We start from the raw sequence: 24,912 nt of genomic DNA, 5'->3' as shown, positions 1-24,912 counted from the left end.
GAAAAACCATCAATTATGCCATCTTTTTACAACGTTAAATTGGGGAGCATAAATGACATGATACATTTTTTATGCGGGTCGGTACAATTAGGATGATTCCAAAAGTATTATTTGGGTTTTTTTCTGCCACTTTTGCACAAAATGCCTTTCTTTTTTTAATCCTTTTACATCGCTGTCCTCGCAGTCCCATAACTTTACTATTCCATTGACGGAGCTTGGGGAAGGCTTGTTTTTTGCTTGACGAGATGTTTTTATTGGTACCATTTTCGGGGTACATAGGGGTATGATCACTTTTATTGCATTTTTTGGGGGAGGCAAAATAAACAAAATGAGCATTTTGCCCGTTATAGAGGTTTTTTTCCTTCCGTTTTATAGCCATGCAGGATAAACAGCGTGTTCAATTTATTGTACAGGTTGTTGTGGATATGATGGAACCAAATGTGGTTTTTTTTAATGATTTTTTTTTTATATATATACACAAAACAGGAGAAATTGCTTGTGTTTTATTTTTACACTATGTATATATTTTTCTTTACATCTTTCATGTCCCTGTAGGGAATTTGAACCATAAAAGCTCTGATCGCGGCGATAATGCATTGCAGGACTGTTGTGCTTACAATAGCCATCGTAGTACATAGCAGGGCAGACCACCAGTATCTGGTGGACGGTTACAACCCATCGGCCCTCCACTGTGTAATTGCAGAGTGACGATGACGTCACAGAGGGAGTGCACTCCCTCCATGAACCCTTTACATGCAGCGATGCATATTGATTGCAGCATGTAAGGGATCACTATTCTCATGGCTCCCCGCAGCTGCAGCGGGAGGCTGGCTATCAGTAACAGCCGCCGCAGCAGGAGGCTGGCTATCAGTAACAGCCGCCGCTGGCTGTGCAGTGATGCTAGCTCACTTCTGATCCCGCGGCCTCCACGGGCCATACATTTACGCCCTGTAGCATTAAGGCATTAAAGCCACCCTCCAGTCTCCAGAAGGACTTATCCTAGGCAGTTGTACTTCGCTGTCCATATGATCTGCCAGTTTTGAGCCCAGTTTTCCACTATGCAAGATGGCCGTAGCAACTGCCTACCTGCCTAATGGGCACTGTGCACTACTCGCCAATTGGCAGCGCTGATCACATGCGCAGCTCTGGCCAATCAGAGAGCAGATAGTGCATTAGCAGTCTAAAACAACCAATGTACTGTGGGGGCTAAGGTAGGCTGAAGACTGCATCAGTAATTGTTGATGGACAGAAACAGAAGTCGCGGCTCAGAGGGGCGACAGAGCAGACAATATTCCCCCTCAGACATTGGGACAGGACGCAGAGGATCGCTTAACAGACATGTAGTGCAGCTGCCATACCAGACACAGACACACACAGAAAGGAGGCAGATAATACAATGGAGCAGAGCCTCCCTCTAGTACCACGATGCCCCTCTGAAAGGAGCAGTCAGCTCTCTGGTCCTTTCTGGAGCATCTCATATCCTGCGCCATTCCACCGTGTCCTAAGCGAGTTCAGGTCCTCTAACGCTCAGAGATTAGCAGAGGTGGACACACACAGAGACTCGGGGCACGATCTCTTGGCACTTGGCGTCTCCTCGTCTCCAGGGATTGGGGATTCCTCTTCTGGAGAAGATTTGGGGTCACAGACTCCTGGCTCCTTCCTGTCATTATGTGTGCCCTTGTCCCTGACATTCTGTCCATCAGGGGGCACCGAGATCCTCCCACGACGCACATAATGCTGGACTCGTTCCTCCAGGGCTTGACACACCTGTCTCTTCATCAGAGGTGTATATGTACGAGCGCTGACACCCTCCACAAGTCCGCTACTATGGGCAACTACTGCCGGCTCACACTGGCTCCAAGGGATGTGATCCTGACCTGTGGGGCACATAGAACAGCATAATGGTGACTCATCCACATGGAAGGAAACTCTTCAATATCGCAGCTCTCCTACTGACCACTAGAGTCCATTTACATAGACAGAATAGGACATTCCTTATATTATATATCTTATACTAAATATCCAGAGCTGCACTCACTATTCTGCTGGTGGAGTCACTGTGTACATACATTACTTATCCTGTTCTGATCCTGAGTTACCTATTGTATTATACTCCAGAGCTGCACTCACTATTCTGCTGGTGAAGTCACTGTGTACATACATTACTTACCCTGTACTGATCCTGAGTTACATCCTGTATTATACTCCAGAACTGCACTCACTATTCTGCTGGTGAAGTCACTGTGTACATACATTACTTATCCTGTACTGACCCTGAGTTACATCCTGTATTATACTCCAGAGCTGCACTCACTATTCTGCTGGTGGGGTCACTGTGTACATACATTGCTTATCCTGTACTGATCCTGAGTTACATCCTGTATTATACCCCAGAGCTGCACTCACTATTCTGCTGGTGGAGTCACTGTGTACATACATTACTTATCCATTACTTATCCTTTACTGATCCTGAGTTACATCCTGTATTATACCCCAGAGCGTCACTCCCTATTCTGCTGGTGGAGTTACTGTGTACATACATTACTTATCCTTTACTGATCCTAAGTTACATCCTGTATTATACCCCAGAGCGTCACTCACTATTCTGCTGGTGGAGTCACTGTGTACATACATTACTTATCCTATACTGATCCTGAGTTAGATCCTGTATTATACTCCAGAGCTGCACTCACTATTCTGCTGGTGGAGCCACTGTGTACATACATTACTTATCCTGTTCTGATCCTAAGTTACATCTTGTATTATACTCCAGAGCTGCACTCACTATTCTGCTAGTGGAATCACTGTGCACAGTGATTCCACTAGCAGAATAGTGAGTTCAGCTCTGGAGTATAATACAAGATGTAACTGAGGATCAGTACAGGAGAAGTAATGTATGTGCAGTGACTCCTCCAGCAGAATAGTGAGTGCAGCTCTGCAGTATAATGCATGATAGGTAATGTAATGTGACTGCTGTAAAATGTCTGAAGAGGTGAACACACAGTCACTTATATTCAGGACGAGGCTACTGATAGAGAACATAGGAGGCTGCGTCCTACCGGTGGTGATGGGTGTGGCATCTAGGCTGTATAGCGCCATGCGCAGGATGTGGCTCTTCACCGCCTCATGAGTCCAGAGCCGCTGCAGATGTGACACAGTGATGGACTGTAAATCCTTCTCCCCGATCCACTGAACGTTCTCGAACTCACAGTCGTACAAAACCAGCGGGAACTCCACCGCCATACTGCCAGAAGAGAGGGGCCAGCGTTACATACGTGACAGCCCCCCTCTATACATGTCTGTGCCAGGACCCCTGGATCACGAAGTGGTGACCCCAATATGGCAGCCCTACAAGTCGCCATGCTCCACACCACCCCCATTCACCTAGTCCCCTCTCACTTGTATTGAGGCTTGCACGGGTTCCTATCCACGTCCAGCAGCTCTTGGATCACTTCTGGCTTCTCTTTGCCCTGGCCGACGAGGAACAGGACTCCCATAATGCACCTCACCTGGTGGTAGAGGAAGGCCAAGCCCTTGATCTGCAGGTGGTAGAGCTGGAAGGGGCCCGAGTCCCCCGGTAGCTCCGGCACGGGCTCCACCCTTGCGCTGAGGACAGTGCGGACAAAGTTGACCACCCCGTTAGCCACATCCATCTTGCAGAGATTCCGGAAGTCATGTGACCCCTCCAGCATCCTGGCGGCCCGATCCATCGCAGCAACATCCAGTTGATCCCGTGGGAACAGGTAGCGGTAAGTGCGGGAGTGGCAGCTGAAGCGGGCGCTGAAGGAGGAGGGGACAGCAGCCCAGCTCAGGACCCGGATGTCCGCCGGGAGGACGCGGTTCAGCATCTGGGTATAGCGCACCTCAGGCTTCCCATCCGCCGCCGAGCGGAGATCAAGAGAGATGACCTGCGGTGCAGAGAGAAGAGGAGTGAGGCACGGGATACACGGCGGTCACAGGAAACCACAAGTCTGAGACCTTCATAAACAAGCAGCACAGAAGTTTTGGTCGTCACCGGAGAAGCAGCGCTCACCTGGGCTAGAGCGCTGACACCACGGTCTGTCCGCCCGCAGCGGTGATAGTTAGCGCTTTGCCGATTCTCCACCAGCCGCGTCTTGGTCAGCGCGCTGAACATCACCTCCTCCACCGTGTTACTGGTGTTCTCCTGGCTGGCGAAGCCCTGGTAGTTCCAGCCGAGGTAGGCCAGCCGCAGAGCCACGTGCTTCTTAGGATGAGCCGAGAAGTCGAAGGGTCTCCGGGCCCGCCGCTCGGCCGCTGGTAGGGACGGAGCCCGCAGCCGCTCCACCTCCCTCTCCAACTCCCGCACACGCTGCCGCAGCCGAGTCACCTCCGCCTCCTCAGGCATGATTCCGCGGGATGAGTGTCGTGTTTACCGATTACACGTCACACAGCAGCAGCACACGTGCTTCCCCTAGTGCTTCCGGCCCCGGGTGATGACGTTGGTGTTGCTAGGATACCGCCGAATTGAACGACGCCGGAACGTGACGTCAGCAGACAGAGTGGCCGTTAGTGCGAGAGCGCCGGGCGCAGCGGGAGGAAGAAAGCAGTGCCGCTCCCGGTAAGTCAGTCCCAGGGCGCATGGCGGAGCTGTGGAGGGAGACGAGCAGCTGCCAGACTGCCCTCCCCCACCCGAGCGGCCGGCATCACCCGCCGAACACATATCAGTACCTGGAAGTCTGTCCTCCAGTACTGATCCCCCCGCGTATCGGCCGTCCTCGCTCACCCGCAGCTCCCTCCTGAGTATCAGCCGTAGCCCCACCCCCCGCATATCGGCCGTCTCCTCTTCCCCGTAGGCATATATCTATATTACTCCCAAAATCCACACCATTCGCAACCTGATTGGTTGTTTGGATTTACTCATTCCCAGTGATTAGTTCTTTGGTTTAGCTGATTACCGGTGATTGGTTGTTTAGGTTGGCTCGTGTAGAAGTGGGGAGTAAAAGGCTAATATGCTCCCCATAGCCCCCTGCCCCGCATATCGGCCGGCTTCTCTCCCCCATAGACCCCCGCGCGGATCGGACGTCTCCTCTCCCTTCGCATGGATTGGCTGCCTTCTCTCACCCCCCCCCCCTGCCCCGCGTATCGGCTGTCCGCTCTCCCCCTTTTCCCACAGCGCCCCCCCCCCCGTGTATCGTCCGTCTCCTCTTCCCCCCGCGTATCGTCCATCTCCTCCCCGTGCCCCTTCCCGGCCACCTCCTCTCTCTTGTAGCCTCCCCCACCCCACCCACATATGGGCCGTCTCCTCTCCCCCATAGCCCCCTCTCCCCGCGTATCGGCCGTCTCCTCTTCCCCGTAGTCAGCCCCCGCGTGTATCGGCCACCTCCTTTAGCCTCCCCCACCCCACCCGCGTATGGGCCGTCTCCTCTCTCCAGTAGCCTCCGTCTCCCCCATCACCACCTTTATATCCGGCTGACCACATAGATCGGACTGTGGCAACACTGTCATGCAGTAACTGCGGATATGTCTTCATGGGATCAGAGGCTTCCCGGTTGGGCACTGGGACTCACTCGGGGTCTTGTTCACCTGTGACCTCTACTCTCCTGTGTTTTCCAGAGTCGTCTCTGCAGTGTAAGATGTCCTGGTCAAGCAGCCAAGACTTCCTGTCCAGTGGCAGTCTCATGTCCTCCTACAAAAGATGTCTGCCACAGGACCGTTCTGCCTCAGAGTGTTCTCTCAGGAGTGCGCCGCTGACTGTATCGGTGGAGGAGCTGCGCTCCGAGCTCTCTCGCCTGGGGTTCACCTCTGTTCCCCAACAAAGGCTCCTGCAATTCAAGCAAGACCTTGAGTTTCTGATGCGCAGCCGAGCAGCTCTGGAGGCTTCATCAGGAGACACAACGGATCCCATGAAGGAGGGAGAAGTAACGTCTTCTAGTGAGGGGGCCACTCCAAGTTGGGACAAGCTCTCTGAATGGCCATCCTCTGCCTCTAGTCCAGAGCGTGCACTTCAGGCCCCGGCACACAGAGGAGGCCCGGACTCCTACGCTAAACACACTGTTTCAGTGGGGGCTCCAGCTGTAGGGAAACCAAGAGCACCAGTTCTGACGCGCAAAGTGCTGCGCAGGAAAAGTGATGGACAGGTAGAGGTGTGTGACGAGTCTTTGCTTTCTACGGAGACCGAGCCAGAAGGTTCCAGAGTCTCTTGTGGAGAATTGCAAGCAGCAAAATCCTTAATCCGTATCCCACCATACTCCCTGCTCGAGCAGTACAGGCGGCGCTCAGACCCCGTGGGGCGCTACCAAGAGTACAAGCAAAGCTGGGATGCCTTACAGGTGTCTCTGGAAAAGAATAGGAAGGAGCTGCGTTGGTGGGTCCGAGAGAGGATGATGTCAGCACCCCCGCTTCCTCTCCCGCGGACCCTCCCAACACCAAACTCATATGTGATCCCTACAGAGAAGAAGAGATACGGCTTACGATGGGCCATCCGACAAGACCTTGTGCGTGGAAACATTCCGCGAGGAAACTACTCCTAAGCAGCTGCAGTCTTCAGGCGTGTTATGATGTCACTGACTGGATGTTTTTGTATGATTACAATAAATGTACTTATTTTTTACATTTTGGTAACAAGTCTCTTTAATAAATGCACAAAACTTTATAAAACCTTAAATCTTTAAGTATTTGGTGTCCTTCACGTAAGACCACAAGTCCTGCTCAGGTGAGAGGAGTCGGTGACCCCAGTGCTTCGCCCATAAAGATTCTTCCTCCATCTCTGATGTGAAACTTGAAGGCCCGAGGAGCCTCAAAGATCAGAACTATGGTAGAGCCAAAGTTAAATTCCCCCAGTGGGTCCCCCTTTTCCAGGACCAGGCCAGTAGGTCCATGTTGAGCTAGGTAGCTGCAGTCATGATATTTTCCTTTCACATGACAGGAGTGATTTGTGCGCAGTTCCTGGAAAGGGAAAGACAAGAATGTATCATACAAATGATATGCAACAACCAAAGAATAACCCCCCAGTCACCTGGCCGCACCCTCCTCTGCGGGCCCTGCACCCACTGGCAGCCTCCGCCACCTGCTTTGTGATGTACCTTGTATTGTTTGAGGTACCTCCGCTTTCCTGAAGTGCTCTTTCTGTGTTAACGTGATCTTGTACACAATTACTCCCCGTTGAACACTGTCAGCAGGACAGTTCGGGGGAGTAATTAACTCATAAAGATAAAACTCATAAAGATAAATAAACCTTTGACTGTCGACTTTGGACGATCACAGTTTCGAGATCCTTTGTTAATGAATGCTTAAATTTGGTTGCTATGGGTAACTGCTCCATTTCTTCTTTGCATCAAATGTGCTAAATGTTTCTTATGAAATACCGTAGAACCGGGCACAATAACTCTCAGACGTGAGATGGAAATAAATAGAAGGGGGATCCCTTAGGCCAAGTGGGGAGGAAGGTCGGACGCACATGGTCTCTGCAGTTCCTGCTTGCTGCATTTCCACCCACAAGGAGTTATTGTACGGTGTGAACATTGGGGTCACCTCAGCTTAGGCCAAGTGGGAAGGAAGGTCGGACGTACATGGTCTCTGCAGTTCCTGCTTGCTGCATTTCCACCCACAAGGAGCTATTGTACGGTGTAAACATTGGGGTCACCTCAGCTCTGCCCTCCCGTTCCCCAGGACTCCGCAGGATCTGATACTTACTGAATCACCATAGATGTGGATGGAGCCGACATTTGTGGCACCTACAGCAGTAAGAGAGAATAAACCAAACTGCCATTGTCCACTAAGTACCACACGCTCATTCTGACAAAACAATCCAGGAAACCAACGAGCAACATGAGGGCTGACGGAGAGCAAGGATCCTAGAGGGAGCAGAAAGAAGCCTTTTTTTATTTAAAAAAAAAAAATTCTATACTCTCCTATTCCTTCCCCATCAGTCTCCTTACCGCATCTTCTCCCCGCCAGTCTACTCCTGTCTCTTGCAGTCCTCACTTCCAGCCAGCCGATTCATCTGCTTCCTGTGATGAAGCATACATTCCCTGCAGTCGTCTTCCTGTCGGCCAATGTACGCTACATCACTAGTGACGTACAATTCCTAGCCTAGCAGAGAGTGCCAAGCTATTGCAGAGACTGTGCATGCGCGGGCTCTCACTGCAATAGTATATAAACTTTTGCGGTGAGACAGCACACATGCGCAGTCTCTGTAATAGATCGGCATTCCTTCCTAGCAGTGAATGTTATGTCCCCTAGTAACGTAACCTTCACTGACCTGCAGGAAGAAGACTGCACAGAAAGAACGCTCCATAACAAGAAGAGGATCCGTCCAGCTTGCGGTGAAGTGACCTGGGGGGCCGGAGAAGATGCAGTAAGGAATTTGCCTGGGGAGGTATAGGTAAGGATTGATTTTTTTTTTTTTACATTTATTTCTTTAATGATAAGATCCCTTTAATTCACTGTGAAGGAGGAGCACATACCGTTCCCCTTGTATGTGGCAAGGTAGAGGAGGAACATGCATAGGGTGGAGGAGGAGCATGCACCCTTCCCCTTGCATGTGGCTAGGGTGGAGGAGGAGCACGCATCCTTCCCCTTGCATGTGGCTGGGGTGGAGGAGGAGGAGCACGCACCCTTCCCCTTGCATGTGGCTGGAGTGGAGGAGGAGCACGCACCCTTCCCCTTGCATGTGGCTGGAGTGGAGGAGGAGCACGCACCCTTCCCCTTGCATGTGGCTGGAGTGGAGGAGGAGCACGCACCCTTCCCCTTGCATGTGGCTGGGGTGGAGGAGGAGCACGCACCCTTCCCCTTGCATGTGGCTGGGGTGGAGGAGGAGCACGCACCCTTCCCCTTGCATGTGGCTGGGGTGGAGGAGGAGCACGCACCCTTCCCCTTGCATGTGGCTGGGGTGGAGGAGGAGCACGCACCCTTCCCCTTGCATGTGGCTGGGGTGGAGGAGGAGCACGCACCCTTCCCCTTGCATGTGGCTGGGGTGGAGGAGGAGCACGCACCCTTCCCCTTGCATGTGGCTGGGGTGGAGGAGGAGCACGCACCCTTCCCCTTGCATGTGGCTGGGGTGGAGGAGGAGCACGCACCCTTCCCCTTGCATGTGGCTGGGGTGGAGGAGGAGCACGCACCCTTCCCCTTGCATGTGGCTGGGGTGGAGGAGGAGCACGCACCCTTCCCCTTGCATGTGGCTGGGGTGGAGGAGGAGCACGCACCCTTCCCCTTGCATGTGGCTGGGGTGGAGGAGGAGCACGCACCCTTCCCCTTACATGTGGCTGGGGTGGAGGAGGACCACGCACCCTTCCCCTTGCATGTGGCTGGGGTGGAGGAGGACCACGCACCCTTCCCCTTGCATGTGGCTGGGGTGGAGGAGGACCACGCACCCTTCCCCTTGCATGTGGCTGAGGTGGAGGAGGACCACGCACCCTTCCCCTTGCATGTGGCTGGGGTGGAGGAGGACCACGCACCCTTCCCCTTGCATGTGGCTGGGGTGGAGGAGGACCACGCACCCTTCCCCTTGCATGTGGCTGGGGTGGAGGAGGACCACGCACCCTTCCCCTTGCATGTGGCTGGGGTGGAGGAGGACCACGCACCCTTCCCCTTGCATGTGGCTGGGGTGGAGGAGGACCACGCACCCTTCCCCTTGCATGTGGCTGGGGTGGAGGAGGACCACGCACCCTTCCCATTGCATGTGGCTGGGGTGGAGGAGGACCACGCACCCTTCCCCTTGCATGTGGCTGGGGTGGAGGAGGACCACGCACCCTTCCCCTTGCATGTGGCTGGGGTGGAGGAGGAGCACGCACCCTTCCCCTTGCATGTGGCTGGGGTGGAGGAGGAGCACGCACCCTTCCCCTTGCATGTGGCTGGGGTGGAGGAGGACCACGCACCCTTCCCCTTGCATGTGGCTGGGGTGGAGGAGGAGCACGCACCCTTCCCCTTGCATGTGGCTGGGGTGGAGGAGGAGCACGCACCCTTCCCCTTGCATGTGGCTGGGGTGGAGGAGGAGCACGCACCCTTCCCCTTGCATGTGGCTGGGGTGGAGGAGGAGCACGCACCCTTCCCCTTGCATGTGGCTGGGGTGGAGGAGGAGCACGCACCCTTCCCCTTGCATGTGGCTGGGGTGGAGGAGGAGCACGCACCCTTCCCCTTGCATTTGGCTGGGGTGGAGGAGGAGCACGCACCCTTGCATGTGGCTGGAGTGGAGGAGGAGCACGCACCCTTCCCCTTGCATTTGGCTGGGGTGGAGGAGGAGCACGCACCCTTGCATGTGGCTGGGGTGGAGGAGAAGCACGCACCCTTGCATGTGGCTGGTGTGAAGGAGGAACGTGCACCCTTCTCCTTGCATGTGGCTGGGGTGGAGGAGGAACATGCAAGTGTGAACTGAGTTTACCTGGAAAATGTCTTCTGTGCTGAATGCTCCAGTCAGTGGGGGAATGAAAACGATGATAATCACCTGGAGCCAAGTACACAACATGGTGGTAGAGTCGGTTAGAGAGGTGTACGCCCAACTGCTTCATAAATGGAAGACCTAGAAGGAGAAAGATGGAAGTAAGATGATGTCAATGTAAAGACAGACATGCTGTAGTTGGTTAGAATGGGCATGTGTGGGGTAGGCTTCTGTAGAGAAGACATAAAGGAGAAACCTGATGCATGTCCCAACATACTGCATATGTCGCAGTGCTGCATGAAGACTGGTGAGCAGGCTCTCAGAGAAGTCAGACTAACGCTGTGTTACAGGCTCTTGGTAGTTCTAGGGGGATGGGACACACTTTGGGTTGACCAGAAGGGTACAGCTGTCCATATGTGACAGGCTAAGGGTCCGTTTACACCAAACAAGTTCTCGTTTGATTGAGCGAATGATGTCTGACTTCACTCGTGCAGCCTGTGCAGATACATTGTTAGCTTGTTCAAACGAGAAATCTCTCAGTCAGTTACATTCCTGTATAGGTGAATGATGACTGATCAATCGGGATTTAAACCAAACGATAAGTCAGCAAGCCAAGGATGATTTTTATGCCTGAGTAAAATGACAAAAAAGCAAATGATTTATTATTCAGTCGTTGGCTGCATCCACACTGAATAATTTGTTTGAATGAATTTTTGAATGAAAGATAATGATTCCATGTAACATAGTAACATAGTATGTTAGGCTGAATGAAGACAATGTCCATCTAGTCCAGCCTGTTTAGCCTCCTGTTTTGTAGGAGGGCCAGAACACGACAGACAAAAACCTCTCACAGTGCAGCAAATTTCATACCTACGTCTTCCAAGTCCCGCCAGTCCTGAGGTCCCAGGAAGTTCTCCAATGAATATGTGAGACCTTTCACTTGTTCAATCTGGGAACCATGGGTTCGGCCACAATGTAGGACCTGACCGTCGCAGGGACTGACCTGCAAGACACAGGCACGCAGAATAAAGACATCAGTAAGATTATGAGCGTGATCCAGGCTATATACAAGCAAGAAGCACGGACTCCACTATATACTTGAACAGCAGGCCATGGAGCAGCTAAATGCTCCCCAGAACAGACATACGCAAATGATCTCGGGCTGAGGACAAGGAGAGCGCCCAACGCTTCCTCTTATCTGCCTGTAGATATCTTGCATGGCTCTCCAGACCGATCGATCATGGATATTCTTAGGAAATTGATGGATTAGAGAAGCCCTAAATTTATTTGGTATACACCAGCTCGTTGATTTGGACGGCTGGCATGCGGGCTGGAGATTCACTTTGTGTATTCCTGTGCTAAAACTAACTGAAAGCAACAGTGCCACTTACGGAGAAGACAACAAGTAGATGTGAGGCTTAATCCCTACAAGAAAGCAATAACACTGTGTGTTAGGAGAGAAGTAGGCAGAAGAGCTGACATTCTGACAGATTCAGGAGAGACTGTACCACCATACTCACTAAATACTGAGAAGAGATGGTACGAGCTGACGGCTTTAATGGACGTCTGAAGAGCTCCCCCAAATTCCTGTATCGGTTCAGGTCTTCCACCTCCGCTTCTTGCATGTTCACAGAGAACGCCCAGACATACAATGACAGCAGAGGCCGCCGCAGCCAGCGAGGTAGGTTGACATCATTCACAAGTCCCCAAAGGCGAGACAGCAGGCGAGTGGGAGCTCTCGTGTATACAGCCTACGATGGAGAAGACAAAGGGACCAGGGTGACATTCAGGGGTGCAGGAAAGTTTGTGAACACTTTAAATATTTCTGCACAACTTTTAACCTCAGAAGTCCTCCGTGTACAGCTTCCCTTTGTCCACACTCCATCAACGTGTCCCCTACCAACACACTAGTGATCATAGCAACCTTGCTAAAGACACAACTGTGTTTTGCACTCACCCTGCTGACTTGCGTAGTTGGGTGTAATCCGGCCTTCACCAGAGGCCTTAGAAGCTGCCATGATCGGAAGCGCAGAAATGGTGACCGCAGTTGATTGAAGCGGTGCTTAATGGAGAGACGAGGAACAGATAACCTGTGTGGAGGGAAAATATGTTTTTAGGCATGAAGTCATTCCGGGGTTTTAGGATGAGACAAGATGATGGGAGGTCGTTCCAGCAACTGAAGGCAAAGAACAAATGAGGAAGAGGATTCCCAGGAAGGAGATGCAAGCTGATGGTAGACTGGGCTGGAAGGGGATCTGGGGGGCAACACATTCTGGAACACCTCCTCAGAAGATTCCTGGGAGATCTGAAGGAGAGTGCCTCTTCTTCTACACAAGGAGAGAATGAGTGAGTGACGTCACCGCTAACTCGTTCAGCTGGTTTAGAGCCTGAGATCATCGTTTAGAATCATTTACTTCTCCTTCCTATTGGAGCGTTTAAACGCAACGAGAAGCAAATGAGCCGCCGATGATTTATATGGGGCTGAAAGTGAACGACGAGTGAAAAGTTAATCATTCTCATTTGTCGTTCAGTCTATGGCTCGTGTTTAAACAAAGTGATTATTGTTCACTTTCACTCATTTGAACAATATTTTGAACGATGATCGTTACATCTAAACGCACCTAAAGTTCTGGGCAGATTCTGTCATTTTTGAAGGGTGCAGTTTACAATGAGTATGTCTGGGAGTACTCACCATTTCCTTGACCTTTGAACTCCAGAACTTGCAGAATGTCTGGTTGCTTTGCACATGGTGGATCCAGATGAAACCTGGTATATAAGAAATATACAGTGAAAACACAGTAGGGTATACAATACTCCGCTCTGATATACGGCATGTATTACATATGACACATACAATACTCCGCTCTGAGGATATGGCACATATGACATACAATACTCTGCTCTGAGGATACGGCATGTATTAGATATGACATACAATACTCCATTCTGAAAATACGGCATGTATTAGATATACACTACTCCACTCTGGGGATATGGCATGTATTAGATATGATATACAATACTCCATTATGAGGATACATTTTATTACATATGACATACAATACTCCACTCTGAGGATATGGTATGTATTAGATATACAATACTCCACTCTGAGGATATGGCATGCATTGGATATCACATACAATACTCCATTCTCAGGATATGGCATGTATAACATGAGATACAATATTCTGCTCTGAGGATACGGCATTTTATTACATATGACATACAATACTCCGCTCTGAGGATGCAGCATGTATTATGGTGCACAAAACTGTTCTCACATGACATACAATGCTCTGCTCTCGTGGCACAGTCTATATTATATACAGAATACAGTAATATGACCTTACAGCACAGATTGCATACAATATATTACAATACTGTTCTCACAGGACATGTTATATACAGCGTACAACGATGCACTCTCAGGACACAGCACATATTACATACGTTTGTACAATCTATACTCTGTTCTCATGACGTGATATATTACATTTGGGCACAATGCTCTGCCCTCTGGACATGGCATATATCAAATACAATGTACAATGTTCTGCTCTGAGGATACGTTAAATACAGCATATAAGCTCTGCTTTCAGAATACATATATATATTACATATGATGTACAATACTCTGCTTTCAGGACATCTGATATATTACATACAGTGTACAATGCTCTGCTCTCAGGACACAACACACACGACACGTGATTTATCATGTACAATGTTCTGCTCTCAGGACACGGTACATATTACATACGACGTACAATGCTCTGCTCTAAGGACACAACACACACGACGTGATATATCACATACGATGTACAATATTCTGCTCTGAGAACACGTTACAGCGTATAAGCTCTGCTCTCAAAATACTGTATATATTACATATGATGTACAATACTCTGCTTTCAGGACATGTGATATATTACATACAGCGTACAAGTCTCTTCTCTCAGGACACAACACATGATTTATCACATACAATGTTCCACTCTTGGGGCACGGTACATATTACATACGACATACAATGCTCTGCTCTCAGGAAGCAACACACATGACACGTGATATATCACATATGATGTACAGTGTTCCTTTCTGGGGACACGTTACATACAGCATATAAGCTATGCTGTCAGAATAATTATATAAAATTACATATGATTTACAATACTCTGCTTTCAGGAGGTGTGATATATTACATGCGATGTACAATGCTCCGCTTTCAGGACATGGTACATATTACATATAACGTACAATGCTCTGCCCTCATGACACAACACACATGACGTGATATATCACATATGATGTACAATCCTCTGCTCTCAGGACACGGTACATATTACATACGACGTACAATGCTCCACTCTAAGGACACAACACGTGATATATCACATACGACTTACCATATACAATATTCCACTCCGAGGACATGTTACAGCGTATAAGCTCTGCTCTAAAAATACTGTATATATTACATATGATGTACAATACTCTGCTTTCAGGACATGTGATATATTACATACAGCATACAATGCTCTGCTCTCAGGACACGACACATGATTTATCACATACAATGTTCCGCTCTCGGGACACGGTACATATTACATACAACATACAATGCTCTGCTCTCAGAACACAACACGTGATATATCACATACGATGTTGCGCTCTCGGGGCACGGTACATGTTACATACAACGTACAATGCTCTGCTCTCAGGACACAACATACACGACACGTGATTTATCACACACAATGTTCTGCTCTTGGGACACGGTAGAGCGTATAAGCTCTGCTGTCAAAATACTGTATATATTACATATGATGTACAATAAATCACATACGATATACAATGTTCTGCTCTCAGGACACGGTACATATGACGTACAATACTTTGCTCTCAGGATACAACATACACGACACGTGATAAATCACATACAATATACAATGTTCTGCTCTCAGGATACGGTACATACTACATACGACGCACAATGCTCCGTTCTCAGGACACAACACACCACACGTGATATATCACATACGATATACGATGTTCTGCTTTCAGGACACGGTACATGTTACATACAACGTACAATGCTCTGCTCTCAGGACACAGCACACACGACACGTGATTTATCATATACAATGTTCCGCTCTTGGGACACGGTACAGCGTATAAGCTCTGCTCTCAAAATACTGTATATATTACATATGATGTACAATACTCTGCTTTCAGGACGTGATATATTACATACAGCGTACAATGCTCTCAGGACACAACACATGATTTATCACATACAATGTTCCGCTCTCGGGGCACGGTACGTATTACATATGACGTACAATGCTCTGCTCTCAGAACACAACACACACGACACGTGATATATCACATACGATATACGATGTTCTGCTCTCAGGACACGGTACATATTATATACGACGTACAATGCTCTGCTCCCAGGGCACAATACAGTGTATAAGCTCCACTCTCAGAACACGTTACATATAATGAGATTTATGCCACTCACAGGGTTTGTCGGTCCGGTCACACTGAGGCCTCATACACAGGATGGAGATATCCTGTATTGTGTATGAGCTGACAGCAGGCAACCAATCCCCGTCAGTCCGCATGACTGAAGTGATGACTGGGCGGACTCTGACCACCACCTCTGACTCTTCTTGTCTGGGCCAGCTCTTAAAGAGACATAACCTACTCTAGCAGTGGAAATATTCAATGTGAGAATGAGGCTGCACCAAGCAGATGTGTGATACGTTATATCAGGTCCCTCATCTCTCAACACAGCTGGATGGTCAGGAGATGCTGAGGCGACTGTCTCAGGACTCCCCGTAGCGAGGTCCATGAGTCTGGAGCTCCCAGATCTTCCTGCATGATGACATTGTCTAGGGTCTTCCCACTTGTTAGCGCTACATTCGCAGCATCTCAGGGGTCCCAGAGCCTAATCTGACAGAAGGGGGCAGCGTGTAAGCGGTTGCACAGAGGCGGCAGCATGTGAGCGGTTGCGCAGTGGCGGCAGCGTGTGAGCGGTTCTGCAGAGGTGGCAGCGTGTGAGCGGTTGCACAAAGGCAGCAGCGTGTGAGCGGTTACGCAAGTCAATCTTCACTACTTCCACAAGTAAATTGTAGATCCCCATTAGGATGAGCTCCATGGTTGGCAATATCATCCAGTGTGCTACTTGTGCAATGTATGCGGTCCTTGATCAGCCGATCGAGGGTGCATACTGTTGCGCAAGATGCATGCACGTTGCACATTTAGAAGCCCAAATCCTTGATCTAAATGAGCTACTGGCAACACTGAGAGCCATTGACATCATGGATAGGAGTTTGGTGCTCACTGAGCAGGCACTCGCTGGGGTAGAGGCGGGGGCGGATGGTAGTACGGAAGTGCAGGGGGAGCAGGCAGCTAGCTGGGTGACAGAAAGAAGGAGGGGTAGAGGGAAGAGAACCAGGGAGGCTAGTCCTAAACTGGCACAACCCAACAAGTCTGCAACACTGGCAGATGAGGGGGATGCCATTACAGAGCCAGCACCGCTGCAGCACGACATGCCCTCTGAACGCCAGGGAGAAGACTGCTCCAGTGATACGGGGACGGGGAGCACAGGGCAGGCTAGACAGGTCCTAGTGGTCGGGAACTCAATTATAAGGGCGACACATAGGGCAATCTGCTATAAAGGCTGGGATCGTCGAACGGTGTGTTGTCTTCCTGGCGCTCGAGTTCGACACATCGCGGATTGGATTGACAGATTACTGGGAGGGGCTAGAGAGGATCCAGCGGTCATGGTGCACGTTGGCACCAATGAACAAATTAGAGGTCCATGGAAGGCCCTCAAAAATGATTTCAGGGACTTAGGGTCCAAGCTTAGGGCGAGGACCTCCAGGGTAGTTTTTTCGGAAATACTACCTGCACCTAAGGCCACACTAGAAAGGCAGCAGGATCTTGGGGAGGTAAACAAGTGGCTCCGGAGTTGGTGTAAGAAGAAGGGATTTGGGTTTCTGGAGAACTGGGCTGACTTTGCTGTCGGCTACAGGCTCTACCATAGGGACGGGCTGCATCTTAATGGGGAGGGTGCAGCTGTGCTGGGGGAGAAGAATGCAAGAAGTCTGATTGGTAAAGTGGGTGAGCTTGAAGCGAGAATGAATGATGAAAATTATGATATAGTCGGAATAACGGAAACATGGCTTAATGATAAGTGCTATTGGGCGGCGAATTTACAGGGTTACAATCTCTTCAGAAGAGACCGTGGGAACCAGAAATGGGGAGGGGTATGTCTGTACGTTAAATCGTACTTATTGCCGAGGCTACGGAAAGATATAGGTGCAGAAGATGAACATGTGCAATCACTGTGGGTAGAAATACAGGGAGAAAAAATAACTAAATCCTGATAGGGGTTTTCTATAGACCACCAAAAGCAACAGAAGAAACTGAAATCTTACTACTAAGGTAGATAGAAGAGGTGTCAAACTGCAATGAAGTAATTATCATAGGGGACTTTAATTATCCAGATATAACATGGGAGAAGGAAACCTGCAAATCTCACAGGGGTGATAAGTTCTTGAGAACAATTAAAGATAACTACCTTACCCAACTTGTGCAGGAACCAACGAGAGGGAGGGCCATTCTGGACTTAGTACTAACTAATAGAGATGAGCGAGCGCACTCACTCGTCCGAGCCTGATGCTCGTTCGAGTATTAGGGTGTTCGAGATGCTCGTTACTCGAGGCGAGCACCACGCGGCACTCGACTCCATTAGATTTCCTTCCCTGAGAAATTTGCGCCCTTTTCTGGCCAATAGAAAGACAGGGAAGGCATTACAACTTCCTCCTGTGACGTTCCAGCCCTATACCACCCCCCTGCAGTGAGTGGCTGGGGAGATCAGGTGTCACCTGAGTATTTAAATCATCCCCGCCCGCGGCTTGCCACAGACACACGCTAAGAGAGATCAGGGAAAGTGCTGCTGATGCTGCTGCTGCTATAGGGACAGTGTTAGCGTCTTCAAGAGCCACAACAGCCCTTCTTAGGGCCTCAGCTCATCTAGTGCATTACTGTTGTGGCTGCTGTGAGCAGTTTTGCACAAATTTTTTTTAATGTATATCGGGCGTGCAGGCTGTAGCGTTATCAGGCTGCAGTCTGTACTTCAGTATAGGGGCAGTATTGGTCAGGCAGGGACAGTGGTAGTGTAGAATCCTGTCTACAAGTACCCCAACGGTTCTTCTTAGGGCAACCTGCGACCATGTGCATTGAACTCCGTGGTTGCTGGGAGTTTTAGTACCTGTAGTGGGTGCTGTGATCACTTTTGCACCAATTTTTTTTAATGTATATCGGGCGTGCAGGCTGAAGCGTTCTCAGGCTGCAGTCTGTACTTCAGTATAGGGGCACTATTGGTCAGGCAGGGACAGTGGTAGTGTAGAATCCTGTCTACAAAGTACCCCAACGGTTCTTCTTAGGGCAACCTGCGACCGTGTGCATTGAACTCCGTGGTTGCTGGGAGTTGTAGTACCTCTGCATTGCACAGCCTAGCCTGCGTGCAGCCTTCATTTAGAAATATTTTTATGTCCGCACTTCGCGTAGCGTCACTGCAGTCTGCCTCTGTACGCAAAGAAACCGCACATTTTCTACAATGCTCTGTTATACGTGTACTGTCTCAGACGTTCACGGTCTGCCCAACGCCCATAGATTGAAAGTGCAATACACACTGCCTAGCCTTAGGCTGCATTGCAGAGTAAAATAAGGAGATTAAAAATTTTTTCCTTTTTACGGCTAACGGTTACCCAGTGCCTGTGCCTGCGTGGCCTGTGGGACTTTACGTTCATCCAAGCTGCATAGTTCACAGCCTAGCCTGCATGCAGCCTTCCTTATAATTTATCTCTGGCTTCATTTAGCGTTATATTACCGCTGGCAGCCACCAACTGCGCGGTAATAATTCACAAACATTTTTACACCGCTCTGTCTCTGCTTGATTCTTAATCCAGCATGCTGAGGGGTAGGGGTAGGGGCAGAGGACGTGGACGCGGTCGCGGTCGAGGACGCGGAGTCCCAAGTGAGGGTGTGGGCATAGGCCGAGTTCCTGGTCCAGGTGAATCGCAGCTGGCTGCTGCGGGATTAGGAGAGAGGACGGTTTCTGGGGTCCCCAGCTTCATATCGCAATTTTTGGGTCCACGTCATAGACCTTTATTAAAACCGAGCAGTGTGAGCAGGTCCTGTCGTGAATGGCAGAAAGTGCATCCAGCAATCTATCGACCACCCAGTCTTCTACGCCGTCCACTGCTGCAACTCTGAATCCTCTGGATGCGGCTCCTCCTTCCTCCCAGCCTCCTCACTCCATGAAAATGACACATTCTGAGGAGCAGGCAGACTCCCAGGAACTGTACTCGGGCCCCTGCCCAGATTGCGCAGCAATGGTTCCTCTCCCACCGGAGGAGTTTGTCGTGACTGATGCCCAACCTTTGGAAAGTTCCCGGGGTCCGGGGGATGAGGCTGGGGACTTCCAGCAACTGTCTCAAGAGCTTTCAGTGGGTGAGGAGGACGATGACGATGAGACACAGTTGTCTATCAGGGAGGTAGTAGTAAGGGCAGTAAGTCCGAGGGAGGAGCGCACAGAGGATTCGGAGGAAGAGCAGCTGGATGATGAGGTGACTGACCCCACCTGGTGTGATAAACCAACTGAGGACCGGTCTTCAGAGGGGGAGGTAATTGCAGCCGCAGGACAGGTTGCAAGAAGCAGTGGGGTGGCCAGGGGTAGAGGCAGGGCACGAGCAAATAATCCACCAGCTGTTTCCCAAAGCACCCCCTCGAGCCAAGCCAACGTGCAGAGGCCAAGGTGCTCTAAGGTGTGGCAGTTTTTCACGGAGACGCCGGACGACCGACGAACAGTGGTGTGCAACCTTTGTCGCGCCAAGATCAGCCGGGGAGCCACCACTATCAGCATGCGCAGGCATATGATGGCCAAGCACCCCACAAGGTGAGACGAAGGCCGTTCACCGCCTCCAGCTTGCACCACAGCCTCGCCCCCTGGGCCCCAACCTGCCACTGAGATCCAACCCCCCTCTCAGGACACAGGCACGACCGTCTCCTGGCCTGGACCCACACCCTCACCTCCACTGTCCTCGGCCCCATCCACCAATGTCTCTCAACGCAGCGTCCAGCTGTCACTAAGAGAATCGTTGGAGCGAAAGCGCAAATACGCCGCCACGCACCCGCACGCTCAAGCTTTAAATGTCCACATAGCCAAATTGATCAGCCTGGAGATGCTCCCCTACAGGCTGGTGGAAACTGAGGCGTTCAAAAACATGATGGCGGCAGCAGCCCCGCGCTACTCTGTCCCCAGTCGCCACTATTTTTCACGGTGTGCCGTCCCAGCCCTGCACGACCACGTCTCACGCAACATCGTACGCGCCCTCACCAACTCGGTTACTGCCAAGGTCCACTTTACAACGGACAAGTGGACAAGCACAGGCGGGCAGGGCCACTATATCTCCCTGACGGCACATTGGGTGAATTTAGTGGAGGCTGGGACCGAGTCAGAGCCTGGGACCGCTCATGTACTACCCACCCCCAGAATTGCGGGCCCCAGATCGGTGCTGGTATCTGCGGCGGTGTATGCCACCTCCACTAAACCTTTCTCCTCCTCCTCCTCCTCCTCCTCCTCCTCCAACGCAACCTCTACCTCGCAATCAAGACTTGTCACCAGCAGCACGTCGCCAGCAGTCGGTGTCGCGCGGCAGCACAGCGGTGGGCAAGCATCAGCAGGCCGTGCTGAAACTACTCAGCTTAGGAGAGAAGAGACACACGGGCCACAAACTGTTGCACGGTCTGACAGAGCAGACTGACCGCTGGCTTTTGCCACTGAGCCTCCAACCGGGCATGGTCGTGTGTGACAACGGCCGTAACCTGGTGACGGCTCTGCAGCTCGGCAGCCTCACGCACGTGCCATGCCTGGCCAAGGCCTTTAATTTGGTGGTTCAGCGGTTTCTGAAAGGCTACCCACACTTGTCAGACCTCCTCGGCAAGGTGCGCCGGGTCAGCGCACATGTCCGCAAGTCCAACACGTACGCTGCCACCCTGTGCACCCTGCAACATCGGTTTAATCTGCCAGTGCACCGACTGCTTTGCGACATGCCCACACGGTGGAACTCTACGCTTCACATGTTGTCCCGGCTGTATGAGCAGCGTAGAGCTATAGTGGAATACCAACTCCAACATGGGTGGCGAAGTGGGAGTCAGCCTCCTCTATTCTTTACAGAGGAGTGGGCCTGGATGGCAGATATCTGCCAGGTCCTTGGAAACTTTGAGGAGTCCACCCTGATGGTGAGCAGCGATGCTGCAATCATTAGCATCACCATTCCCCTGCTATGCCTGTTGAGAAGTTCCCTGCAAAGCATAAAAGCTGATGCTTTGCGGGCGGAAACCGAGGCGGGGGAAGACAGTATGTCGCTGGATAGTCAGAGCACCCTCATGTTTATATCTCAGCGGGTGGAGGAGGAGGAGGAGGGGGAGGAGCCTGAGGAGGAAGAGACAGCTGGGCCCACTGCAGAGCGTGCCCATGCAGCTTGCCTCTTATCCATTCAGCGTGTATTGCCTGAGATGGAGGAGGATACTCAAAGTGATCGTCCTAGTGAGGACAGTCATATGCTGCGTACAGGTACCCTGGCACACATGGCTGACTTTATGTTAGCATGCCTTTCTAGTGACCCTCGTGTTAGATGCATACTGGCCACTACGGATTACTGGGTGTACACACTGCTTGAGCCACGGTATAAGGAGAACCTTTCCACTCTCATTCCCGAAGAGGAAAGGGGTTTGAGAGTGATACAATACCACAGGGCCCTGGTGGACAAACTGATGGTAAACTTCCCATCTGACAGCGCTAGTGGCAGAAGGCGCAGTTCTGAGGGCCACATAGAAGGGGAGGCGCGGAGATCAGGCAGCATGTTCAGGGCAGGCAGGGGAACACTCTCCAAGGCCTTTGCCAGCTTTATGGCTGCCCAGCAAGACTGTCTCACACCTCCCCAGTCAAGGCTGAGTCGGAGGGAGCACTGTAAGAAGATGGTGAGGGAGTACGCAGCCGATCGTACCACCGTCCTCCGTGACGCCTCTGCTCCGTACAACTACTGGGTGTCAAAGCTGGACACGTGGCCCGAACTCGCACTGTATGCCCTGGAGGTGTTGGCATGCCCTGCGGCTAGCGTCTTGTCAGAGAGGGTGTTTAGTGCAGCTGGGGGAATCATCACGGACAAGCGTACCCGCCTGTCAACTGACAGCGCCGACAGGCTTACACTCATAAAGATGAACAAAGCCTGGATTTCCCCAGACTTCTCTTCTCCACCAGCGGACAGCAGCGCTACCTAAACAACTTTGTCAATCTGTGTATGGTATTCGTCCTCCTCCTCTGGCTCCTCCTCCTGAAACCTCTCGTAATCACCGCGAATGGGCAATTTTTCTGTGGGCCAAAGGCTCATATTACTTTTCAAAATAATATTTATCTGTTTCAATTCTTATTAAAGCATTGAAACTTCCACCTGAACCAATTGTTTTTTAGACTGGGCTGCCTCCAGGCCTAGTTAAAAATTAAGCCACAGTACGCTAAGCGATTAATGGGTTTCACCTGCCCTCTGTGTTGGGCATGGGCAATTTTTCTGGGGTACATTTGTACTGTCGGTACAACAATTTTTTGGGCCCTCGCCTACAATGTAATCCAAGTAATTTTTATGGGCTTCGCCTGCACTCATGGTACACCAATGTGTCTGGGGTTGGCCTACACATTTGCTACAGAAATGTAACTCTGTTCTGCCTACCTATACTTCTGTCACAGTAATGCTAGAGGGGTCTGACTATACTTCAGCAACAGAAATGTTACTTCGGTCTGCCGATACTTCTGCTCCTGAAATGTTACATTGGTTGGTGTATACTGTTACTACTGTAATTTTACTAATACTGGGCTCTGCCCATAATGCTTCAACGGAAATGTTATGGGGCAGATCTATACTGCTATAACAGAAATGTAACTAATAGTGGGCTTTGCCCATACTGCTTCTACGTTACTGTTGCTGGGGCCTGTCTATACTCCTACTACTGAAATCTTACCAATACTATGCTCTCCCTACACTGCTGCCAGGGAAATGTGAATCTGCTGCTTTGCCCATACTGCTTCTACGTTACTGTTACTGGGGTCTGTCTATACTGATACTACTGAAATGTTACTGGGGTCTGTGTATACTGCTGCAAATGAAATGTTAGTGGGGTCTCTCCTCACTGCTGCCAATGAAATGTTACAGGGGTTTGTGCATACTCAATACTGAGATGTTACTAATTCTCGACTCTGCCTATACTGCTGCTACTGCAATGTTACAGGGTAGTGGAAACGGAGGCTTCCCAAAGACATGATGGTGGCGAGGCCACGCTACTAGGTTCCACAGGCGCGACAACTTTTCACCGACGCGGTCACTGGGAAGGTGCATATAACCACGGACACGGGGACAGGACACGTACTGCCTCAAAAACTTTCCCGTCCTCCTCCTCCAACTATGAAAACATTCTTGGCCGAAGCCCACCTGCATTTAATCTGAAGTTAGCTCTGCTGTCCAGGGCACTGCAATGGGATATATTTATGTACCGCCGGTGGCTTCCTGGGACCCACCCATGCTGTCGGTCCACACGGAGTTGTAACTGCATGTGTCTACTTATAAAGAACCCCAGTCTGACTGGGGCATGCAGTGTGGGCCGAAGCCCACCTGCATTAAACCTGACGTTAGCTCTGCCTGAGGATGTAGTGATGGCAAAATCCATAGCGGAAGGATACTACAGGATATAAATCTTAGGTTAATTGCTAATCCGGGTATACAGGCAGGTACTACTATTAGGGGTTGATCCAGGGATTAGTCTGATTGCCATTAGGGAGTCGGGAAGGAATTTTCCCCCAAATTGGCTAATTGGTTCCTGCCTCTTGGAGTTTTTTTTGTCTTCCTCTGGATCAACAACATAGGAGGATAAACAGACTGGACTAGATGGACATTGTCTTCATTCGGCCTTACATACTATGTTACAACATCCGTCCGCATTCTGTATGTTCTCCGGCACCCTAAAAAGTCATCTTTATAGGGAACATGGCTTCCTATAACTGCAGTGTGTGACACAGGGCAGATTAGATTGTGAGCTCCTGGTGACATGGACTGATCTGACGACAATCTGCACAACAGAGAAAATATAAGTAAGAGACAAGATAAAATTAAGACGTAAAACAATAGAAGGGGATGCGACAGCGGACACCACGTGAAGATCCTCCATGAGCCTGTCTGTTCATTCGCCAGTGCCGGTGTGCAATATGTGGGGACAGAACCGCTGGCACCTAATGGTCTACTGGAGAGGGCTGCAGATTGTTAGGAAGTCTCACCTAATATCAGAAGACGCAGCGGGGGCTTTATAATTAATGGTTGGCACTGGTAGCAGAGACGGCTAATAATTGGCAAAGAACAGGCCATGGCATCACTGGGCCAACAAGCAAAGATTCCATTAAACTGCTCAATGCTTTTCTATGGGATTTTGAAGGTGGCCCTTGTTGT

General features: G+C 50.5%; 3 protein-coding genes across 3 annotated transcripts; 1 reads left to right on the top strand and 2 right to left on the bottom strand.

The window, feature by feature from the left end:
• Window positions 1-489: 489 nt before the first annotated feature.
• PUS3 (pseudouridine synthase 3) lies at window positions 490-4,681 on the bottom strand. The gene is made up of 4 exons (XM_066577130.1): window positions 4,034-4,681; window positions 3,400-3,908; window positions 3,060-3,244; window positions 490-1,877 (listed from the first exon to the last, which is right to left on the bottom strand). The coding sequence occupies exons 1-4, from the start codon at window positions 4,364-4,366 to the stop codon at window positions 1,528-1,530; spliced, it is 1,377 nt and encodes a 458-aa protein (XP_066433227.1). The 5' UTR covers window positions 4,367-4,681; the 3' UTR covers window positions 490-1,527.
• HYLS1 (HYLS1 centriolar and ciliogenesis associated) lies at window positions 4,465-6,571 on the top strand. The gene is made up of 2 exons (XM_066577132.1): window positions 4,465-4,579; window positions 5,575-6,571. The coding sequence occupies exon 2, from the start codon at window positions 5,595-5,597 to the stop codon at window positions 6,489-6,491; it is 897 nt and encodes a 298-aa protein (XP_066433229.1). The 5' UTR covers window positions 4,465-4,579; window positions 5,575-5,594; the 3' UTR covers window positions 6,492-6,571.
• LOC136577280 (phosphatidylserine decarboxylase proenzyme, mitochondrial-like) lies at window positions 6,562-15,962 on the bottom strand. Its single transcript, XM_066577131.1, has 8 exons — window positions 15,867-15,962; window positions 13,029-13,102; window positions 12,294-12,426; window positions 11,857-12,087; window positions 11,207-11,339; window positions 10,340-10,477; window positions 7,654-7,814; window positions 6,562-6,906 (listed from the first exon to the last, which is right to left on the bottom strand). The coding sequence occupies exons 2-8, from the start codon at window positions 13,082-13,084 to the stop codon at window positions 6,670-6,672; spliced, it is 1,089 nt and encodes a 362-aa protein (XP_066433228.1). The 5' UTR covers window positions 13,085-13,102; window positions 15,867-15,962; the 3' UTR covers window positions 6,562-6,669.
• Window positions 15,963-24,912: the final 8,950 nt, after the last annotated feature.

This window comes from Eleutherodactylus coqui, chromosome 8 (genome assembly GCF_035609145.1).
Source record: "Eleutherodactylus coqui strain aEleCoq1 chromosome 8, aEleCoq1.hap1, whole genome shotgun sequence".
Lineage (NCBI taxonomy): Eukaryota > Metazoa > Chordata > Amphibia > Anura > Eleutherodactylidae > Eleutherodactylus > Eleutherodactylus coqui.
Note: the sequence above shows the minus strand (reverse complement) of the source record. Positions and strands in the feature narration are given on the sequence as shown.

What these genes read in the sequence shown, in the direction of transcription:
- PUS3 (XM_066577130.1), bottom strand. Translation starts at nt 4,366, where the DNA reads ATGCCTGAGGAGGCGGAGGTGACTCGGCTGCGGCAGCGTGTGCGGGAG. An exon ending in GTGTCAGCGCTCTAGCCCAG is followed by an intron (nt 3,909 to 4,033) that starts GTGAGCGCTGCT and finishes TCTGCACCGCAG; the next exon opens with GTCATCTCTCTTGATCTCCG. An exon ending in TGCCACACCCATCACCACCG is followed by an intron (nt 1,878 to 3,059) that starts GTAGGACGCAGC and finishes TGTGCCCCACAG; the next exon opens with GTCAGGATCACATCCCTTGG.
- HYLS1 (XM_066577132.1), top strand. Translation starts at nt 5,595, where the DNA reads ATGTCCTGGTCAAGCAGCCAAGACTTCCTGTCCAGTGGCAGTCTCATG.
- LOC136577280 (XM_066577131.1), bottom strand. Translation starts at nt 13,084, where the DNA reads ATGTGCAAAGCAACCAGACATTCTGCAAGTTCTGGAGTTCAAAGGTCA. An exon ending in CAACTACGCAAGTCAGCAGG is followed by an intron (nt 12,088 to 12,293) that starts GTGAGTGCAAAA and finishes TCTCCATCGTAG; the next exon opens with GCTGTATACACGAGAGCTCC. An exon ending in GCACAGAAGACATTTTCCAG is followed by an intron (nt 7,815 to 10,339) that starts GTAAACTCAGTT and finishes TGCTCCCTCTAG; the next exon opens with GATCCTTGCTCTCCGTCAGC.